This window comes from Brassica oleracea, chromosome C4 (genome assembly GCF_000695525.1).
Source record: "Brassica oleracea var. oleracea cultivar TO1000 chromosome C4, BOL, whole genome shotgun sequence".
NCBI classification, from domain to species: domain Eukaryota; kingdom Viridiplantae; phylum Streptophyta; class Magnoliopsida; order Brassicales; family Brassicaceae; genus Brassica; species Brassica oleracea.
The window spans coordinates 48,984,784-48,993,996 of NC_027751.1; the positions used below are offsets into that span (position 1 = coordinate 48,984,784).

Consider the following 9,213-nt stretch of genomic DNA (forward strand, 5'->3'; position numbering starts at 1 on the left):
AAAAAGATTCTTGTAATACCCAAGTAAGATTTCTTATCTTTGTATTAATTCTTGTATCAACACCATGTGCTTATTGCTTAAATCTATATACAGTTTTTGCAATTTAAAACGAGGTAACATCTGTTAGATTAATTAATCAATTTAACATTGTAACAATGCGATCTAAAGTCGAATGTTATTAAACTAATATATATATACTATTGAACTGATATATGCATCTTACTTATTCATACGAAAATTATTGTAGTCGAAAACTTAATATAATGTAAAAAAAAATACTCAAAAGAAAAACATACAACGAACAGAAGCGTTTCAAAATATTAAACAAGAGAGGATAGCCATGTAAAATGTGATTCATTCATATCTTGCAGCTTTTTTTTTCTAAGAAAAATATTTGATGAACAAGTTCCCCTATTATCTACATCTTCAACATCAAACGTATAGAAAACTAAAATTGATTGGATAATTATAGGAATAAACCAGAAGTATTTTCAACAAATTACGACGAGCAACTCTCATATAAGCGTTTGCACTTATTGAGAATCCATCTCGTTTCAATGACTGTACGTTGTTTTCTTGATTTTCATCACGAGGGATACGCAAGAATCATGTTTCTTGGGAGACAAGGCGAGTCCTTCCAAACTCTAGCGTGCAACTTAAGCAACTCCTTTGCCTTCTCTTTAGTCTTGCTTCCACAGTTAACCTGAAGCACAAGACACAGCTTCGATACGCCCCCCAACTGTAACATCTCGTGCAGCAAAGCCGGCGTCGCGCAGAACCTTCCCACCGATAACAAAACCCTAACAGCTCTATCGCTCGCCGTCTGCGAAATCCTCAATATCTTCTTGCACACCACTGCTATAGCTGCTCCGTGGTTCAAGAACTCGGCTCGTCCCTCCGCACACTGACACAACAGATCAAGAACCACCATCGCCATCTCTGGACCTCTCCTATCTGATGAGAAGCTCTCGTCCATGAGAAGCTCAATCATAACATAGATCGCTCCAGCTTCCACGGCCTTGTGTCTGTTCCTTCCCCATGGGCATATGTTCACCAATATATGCAAAGCAGCTTTTGTCGCCTTGTGTGAGATCCGGTCTTCCAGGATCTGGACGACCTCAGTGAAAACCAATGGCTTCAAATTCATAATATGCATTGGTTCCGCTACTTCAAGAATGTTCTTGAGAAGCAAAGTTGCGTAGGCTCTAGATTCGTACATCCCTCGCTGCATGATATTTATCAACGAGCTAACAATATCTCTACCTTTCTTTTTGTTTAAAAGGTTCTTGAGGACTGTCTCTGAAGTCTCGAGATGGTACAGTAAGCTGAGGGCTTCGTCGGTCAAACTCATCGAAGAGTCAAATACGTTTTGTGACTCGTTGTTGCTTACGATGGTGGCCAAGAACTCCGGTACTCCCGCTGCCTCTAAACACCTCTTGTTGGTCTTGTTCTCCGACACAATCTGACGAAGTCTTTTGAGACACTTGACCTGGTTTTGATGAGAAGAGGCTGAATCTTTTATGAGCTTTTCGATCTCAGATTTACATATCGGAGGTCTCGGGGTCGGGAACCTCTCCACGCCGTAGGATGCGTTTAAAGTGCACCAAGATTGGATGAGACGTCGAAGAGTGTGGTTTGGGGTGAGATCTGCGTCGGTTATGTCTTGTTTGGTGACCGGACACGAGTTCTTCTTGCCTGAAAAGAGCCATTTCTCGATGCTGTCTCTATCGTAGGTTATTCCCGTAGAGACTATCACCGGATCTTTCATGATCTCTAGAGAGATTGGGCAAAGAAAGAAAGGAGGAATCTCGATCTCTTCATCCATGGAACTAGTAATGAGGAGGTTGTGAATTTTGGCGAGAAACAAGAGTTATATTGAACAAAGAATCTGAGGAAACAAGACAAAAACTATAGTATATTTTTCTTGCTACAAGTTGTAGTAGTTGGGTCTTGGGAAGATGTGAATTGGTTTGAATAAAAAGAGAGAGAGGAGCTTGGGGGTTTTAAATATAAATGAAATGGTTGAATTTCACAATTATTAAAAAGTCAAAACACGGAAAATACATATACTATTTGTAAAGCTGTTGTCCCTATATATGCCAAAACAAGAAAAAACCTGCCCCTGTGTAAGTCTATTACAGCATGATTAAAGGCGGTTCACGGACTTTTTAGTGGAATATAAGAAACTGCCTAAAAAACTATTTTTAGTTTTCTTAATTAAAAGTTAAGAGACAGTTTTTTATATTCCGCTAAAAATTCCACGTTAAAAGACATGATTAACCTCAGTCTTTTAAATGGGATTCTTAGCTTCGGCTGATGGTTCTTAGCTTTTCTTAGATTTTAACTAAGAAAAACTAAGAACCGTCTCTTAAATAAGAAATATAAAAATCGTTTTTAGCCAAAAAGTGTTAAAAATCAAAAAAATAATAATAATATCAAGAGTTAAGAACTCTGGTTAAAAAAACTGGGTTAACGATGCTCTGGATTATTTTGTTATGGAACGGACGAGGAACATAGATTTGACTTTCTTTTACGTTTGAGTTGGGTGGTGTACGAAAATAATAGTTTTAATAAACACGTGAGACGTATGAGTGGTTTGACTTTTCAAAGGGGAGTTGTAACCAAACGGATAAGAGTGAGACAATGAAGTAAAGAGATTCATTGGGTCGTGACGGTGGTGAAGAGAACAGTGTGGTTTGTGTCTGGGATCTTTTTATTAATCACATGCCATAATTGATTGTTCTTCCTATCTTTTTAGTGTTACATTTTTTTTTGCCATCCCATTTGACCACTGATTCTTCTTTTTCTTTTTAAATGAATGTTAAATATGATTCTTTCTTTTTTGTTTGTGGCCTCGTAGCAAAGAAATAGTAACGGTTACACATTCGTTAGTACCTTGTCATTTAAAATATAGGAATTTTGGTGAAGTTTTACATATTTGACGCTAATTTCTTTAATTTGATCCAGCTTTCCAATTTGAAATTTTTAGTTTTAAAAATAGAAATCATATTAAAAGTAGGCCTGGGACGGATCGGGTATCCGGGCAATTTTAAGATATCTGGATCCGGATCTTTATCCGGCGGATCCATAATTTTACTATCCTTATCCAGATCCGGGGTTCGCGGATATCCGGGCTACACAAGAGGAGTTGGAAGTAAGGGGAGAGAACAATTTAATTAAACCATTATAATCGTCTATTATATACTATTATATTTTTGTATATAAATATTTTTAAACAATATATTGTTGAGAGTTTCAAAATAAATAAAATATATATATATTTATAGATATAAAAATTTAACCTACGTCAATAAATTTATTTTTGCATATTATATAGTTTACGAATTTTAATGATGAGTGATCATTTATTTAAACGAAACAATTTAAGAAATATTTTTCTTTAATTTTCCTATTTAATATAATTTCGTCATGTTTAATTTTATATAATACAGAAATTATAAATTTATAAAAAATAATAGTATAGACTTTTTCTATACTAATAAAATTTACGGAGTCGGATATCCGAACTAAAAAATCAAGATATCCGGATCCGGATTCAGCTTTGACGGATCCAACATTTTACTATCCGGATCCGGATTCGGCCTCTCCGGATATCCGGATTTTCGGATCGGATCCGGATCGGATCACGGATCGAATCCGGATTTCGGATAAAAGTTCCAGGCCTAATTAAAAGTAATAAGACAATTTATTTTACGACTGATGCAAATTCTTATAGTTAAGATAACATATATTTTTTTTTGACATTAGATAACATCTATATATAATAGCAAACCTGAATTTTTTAACTGCTGTTGTCACTACTTTTTTATAGGAAAATAAAAACCAAATGCCACGGTGAAGATTGCTGTTGTTATTAGATCCAACGGATGAGATTTTGTTAAGGATAAAACTATGATGTCATCGATTCACTACAATCATCGTCTTCAATCCACCGAATCGTAACTTCTCAAAGGCGCCTTTTACACAAATTGCAAAACCGTTATTATCTCAAGAGTCATCTCTTTTCGCAAACTCATTAATATAATAAATTCTACAGGTTTGTATATTTCTTGTAGTTCATTAATCGGTTTCTCTCCTTTTCTTGTCTCTTCTGTTTTTTCTTCTCCCTGTTTCCCCCACATCCAAAAATCCTGTCAAATTCTTTTTTCTCTGGACATTCATTGCCGTTGATCAATACCATATTCCTCACGCCCTCACTCCTTCGCACCAATTGCTCTTTGAAATGAAACAAACTTAAAGGAAAACAGAGAAAGAGTAAAAAGGGAATTTAAAATAATGAAACTGATTATGTTTGCCGAGAAACATATTTTGCTTACAAGGGATGACAGATCCTGATGAATGGTATGGTATAGGTTGAGGGACCATCCTTACAGACTCGTAGTCGAATCACAACAGAATAAGGTATGTTTCTATAGCAATAGGTTAAAGGTTTGATTCCTATCAGATGTTGTTTTTGCTGAGACAAGTTATTCTTGCTAAACTGGAAGAATCCTTTTCACAAATTTCAAGAAAACCTATCAGAGCAAAGAGTTCAGGCCACTAATAGTCACAATTTCAGAAAGGGCATGAAATACGTGATCAATATATCATTTGAATATTGGAATATGCTATTTGAGTTTCTGCCAATCACTTAGTCTTTTGAAGTTTTGCTGTTTTCTTTTTTTTGTTGCTTGAATGTTACATGTGAAGATTAGTTAAAGGAACTCATTCAAGAGATTGTTCTGGGATGTAAGAAGTTATTGGGTGTAGACGTGGCTTTTATGCTCGATGTATTTGTTATAACTTGATGCTTGTCATCACCGAGAAAGCTGATGGAATCATCTACTACGTTCAGTGATTGCAACAGCAGGTTCTTTCTGCTATGAAAATATTCCAATGACGGTAGAATTTTGAAAAAAAAAAATTAGTTTGCGTGAGGTTTTGGTTCTGATGTTTTTTGTGTCAGACTGCTTCATTTTCTACAGTGTCGTTGTCTATCAAACTCAGGACGGTGAAATTCATAACTGAACATTGATAGAGACATGATTCTTGCTTAAGTGGCGAGAAGCTTTGTATCCATCCCAAAACTTGACGATGAAATAATTAATAGCTTGCAAGTTAAGAAACTATGTTAATGTTGTTTTCTCCGTTTGGCTTCTGCGCCGAAGAGATAGTAACACCCTTGTTAAATTCTTTTCACATGTTTTTAAGGGACGGAACCGGAAATTTTTACCACCAAATCCACAATTCAATCTATTACCACATGTAAGCAACAGCAGTGAAACCTTATATCTCTGACACATTGTTTTTTATCTCAATTAAATTGTGTAATAAAACTTTTAAGTTTTAAATATCAAATTTGGTTTATTTTTGGAAATAGAAAACAAATTTATTTTTTTTTGTTAAAAATTAAGTTTTTATAAATTTAAAAATTTCTCCATAATTTAGTTAGTTTCTTTTCTTTAACTTAATATAAAAGTGGGAATTTAAAATATTTTTTCTTAGATTTTAGAGATTTTTAAATTTGTGTTTGAAAGTTATTGATATTTTGATTAAAAAAAAATGTTGGGTATTAAAATGGACAAAATATTTAATTGAGGTGTTAAAGTAGATAGCGAAAAACTTTGGATATTAAAAAGTTAAACAAAATTTAGTTGAAATATTTTTTATGGAATATTTTCCAAAAAAGAATATAAAAAAAAATAAAATTAAAGAAGAAAATAGATAGAAATTCATCACTCTAAATTGTTATAAAATGTATTTGGTAAAAATTGAAGTTCTATTTGTATTTATTGTATATTCTCCTTCTATAATAGGACATTTTTTAAGAAAATAAGAGGACATTTGGATGTTTTATTTTTAGAGATATTTCTTATAACCTAAAACTTGACCGATCTTAATTCATTACATTTATATACTTTTACATTTTTTCATATATAATTATTTTAAAAAGTATTAATTTTTGTAATATAAATATTAATAATTACATTTATAAATCTTAATAATTTTAAAATTCTTTTTAAATAGTTTCAAAAAACATTTCAAATTTCAAAAAAAAAATTTGAAAAAAAAATATTTTTAAAAAGTAGAAAAACTATAAAAAAATAGAAAAATGTTCGAATTTCAAAACATATAATTTGAAATTATATAAAACCAACTTTTTATTTTTTTTATATATATTTTTTACTTACAACTATACAGCAAGAGGTAAAATAGTATTTTAATTTTTACCTTTTTAAAGAAATTTTTTTTGGTCATTTTCTTTTTTTTTAATGTTCTTTTTGTGACAAAGTATTTTAAAATAGCTATTTAAGAAAAAAAATTCAATTTTGTATGTATCAGTATTACTTTCTTTTTAATTTGAAAGCAATAAATAAATAATTATGCTATATGATTTAAAAAATAAATAAATTCTATATGATAGAAAAGAGGTAATACAAATTCATGAAAATCTATATCAATCTAAAAAAGTTATGATCAAATTTTATTTCGATGTATATAAATTTTCACAATCCACATAATTTTTTAAAATCTATCAACTTTCAAAATTCACAAACTCTACACAAATTCATCTCCCAGTAACCCCCTGTTATAATATTTTCTAAAAATGTGTTTATGATATTAAAACTAAATGTGTAATTTCTTCTCTATGATATTAGCTCATCACAAAGTTACAAAACCACTAAAATTGTGCAATTTTATACTGAAGACATGAAATTCTACAAAAATAAATATTTTAATTTCAGTGACAAAATTTATAACAAATGCATGGTTCCTTTCAAACATCACATATTATATATTGTATGAATATATTAAGGATAATTCTCTCAAATATCTCTTTTTAAATTTTTGTCACATACTAGCCATCAAGAAAAAAAATAACCAAAATAACCTTTTATATTTTGAAATTTTTAATTTTTTTTTTTAAAAAAAAATTGAAACCCTATCACAAAATCCTACCCCTTATCTCTAAACCCTAAGTCTAGATTAGTTAACCCTATGGTAAAAATACATTTTTACCTTTTAATAAAACTTATTTTGGTCATTTTCTTCATTGAATGATTTTTCGTGACAAAAACTTAAAAATTGATATTCTAAAGAATTTCCCGGTAGATTTCTTTCGTTCCTTCAGTTGCAGCAAGGACTTCCCCAGGGATCAATCCATATTAATCTTAGCCTCAATTTTAGAGATATTATAAATTTTAAAAAAAAATTATTTTATATATCATCATTTACATTCTAAAAATTTATATATATAATTAGTATTTTTAATTATATTTAAAATTAGTACCGTTTCTCCTCCGCGATTCGCGGGGGTCTATATCCTAGTATATATAAAGCGAATATACGAAAATGGTAGAAATTTTTCATCTGTGGAATTTGATAGTTGGGTGAGATGAGGTAGAACCGACGCTCAGACCAAGATCATCACAAATGCAAAAGGAAGATCTTGAAAATTTATAAAAACATTTAAGATGAAGAGCTGCAACCTCCACACCCGTCACACCCTCTATTTATTTTTTTTAACTTTTTTTTGTCGGCCTCTATTTGTTCATACTTCCACCATGTTCCATTGCATCTTTTGGAATTTTTGTGTAGGTTTTATTATTTTATCTTCTCGAGTTTTTTTATCTCAAACTCTGAAAACTCGATATCTAAAATGGTATAATTTTTACCAAAACCAATCCCTTCAACTGCATTAATCAATAAATCCAAAAGAAAGGGAGTAGAAAATGTTACCATGAAGAGAAACCAACACTGGAGTATTTTTGTTGTTTAACCCAGTAGTAGAGTTGAATTCTCTTACACTAGTCATAGCATAGGGATTGCTGGTTCTGTCACTACGCATGTAGATTCTGGAGTGAGTGTACACTGCGTAGTTACAGCAGGTGAAACAACAACAGTAATTGGCGTTGCATACTACTTTAATGGAAGCATCAGAAGAAGCAAAGACTAAGAGCACCATTATCGCACAAATCATTTTTGGTTTCTTATTTTTTTTTTCTTTTTTTTTTTTTAAAAAGAACCAATTGCGGGCCGCCATGTGTCAGTGGAGCCCGCAAACAGCACTAAAAACAGACCAAAAACGTCTCCTATCTCGCTACTTCTACATACATTTTTAATGAACTCTGCGGAATCCATGCCTTAAAACTCTTGTTAGTATACAGTGATAAATGGTGCTCTAAGGATATCCACCGGAGATGGCAGTTAGTTATGGGTAACAACAGTGATTGGCGTGTCATAGGCTATTCTAACGACGTTTACCATATCCATGGTTGCAGTTATAACTTATGGGTGACCTTTACTTCTAATTAAGAAAATGTTGGTTTCCTTTGATTGTTTCCTCGTTAGTTACCGACAAGACCTATTTAAGTGCCATTAACGGTCCATTGGACCCATATAAACTTATAACTTATAGATAGTTATGTTCAACTTTTTCTATGATCTTCAAAATTTGAATATTGACATCTCACTAAACCATTTTCGTGATTTCATACTTACTTTGACAATTCTGTGACGTGCATCATGATATAATTGTAAACGGCTGTCTATTTAGGTGTCAAAGTCTAATAATATGGACAATGTTTGATTTTATGAGAACAACCACTATATTAGATATGTAGGACTTAAAAAGTATAATATGGGCATATCATGAAAGGTCGTGTTGTATAATTGAGTTTCTGACAGGAGCTTACAATGCTTTAGCAAAATAAATAAGTGTATGATTAAATGATAAAATCATACAGTTATAACACATTAGGGGATTATGAAATGATCATTCTTATTGGGATGGAGTTGTATAAAGCAACAATCGTCTAAGTAGAAGATCAATCAAATATACATATACGGGGACAAAATGTATCATTTTACGGCTGGAATCAAATAAATAGCATGGAACTTCAACAGCTTATGCCACACCTTACGCAAAATAACACGGTTTAAAATACATTAATAATATAGCATGAAAAAAAACAATATAGCATGAATGATTGTTAATTCAGAAATAAAAACGTAGCAGGAATGTGTCTGCGTGTATGAAACTGTCTTAGAATAACAAAGTATAATATTATATATTCATGCCAGCTAATTCACTAAATTATTTGACAACACTCTTTAAGAAATTTTAATCAATAATATAATCTTACTTTACGACTAACAATTGCAATTGCTAGATAAAATGCATCCAAAGATCTTGTAGCAATTTAAAATATA

At 31.6% G+C, this 9,213-nt stretch overlaps 1 protein-coding gene across 1 annotated transcript; it reads right to left on the bottom strand.

Moving 5' to 3' along the window:
• Positions 1-320: 320 nt before the first annotated feature.
• LOC106339323 (E3 ubiquitin-protein ligase PUB23) lies at positions 321-1,981 on the bottom strand. The gene has a single exon (XM_013778112.1). It carries the CDS (start codon positions 1,823-1,825, stop codon positions 587-589), a length of 1,239 nt encoding a protein of 412 aa, XP_013633566.1. The 5' UTR covers positions 1,826-1,981; the 3' UTR covers positions 321-586.
• Positions 1,982-9,213: the final 7,232 nt, after the last annotated feature.

What these genes read in the sequence shown, in the direction of transcription:
- LOC106339323 (XM_013778112.1), bottom strand. Translation starts at nt 1,825, where the DNA reads ATGGATGAAGAGATCGAGATTCCTCCTTTCTTTCTTTGCCCAATCTCT.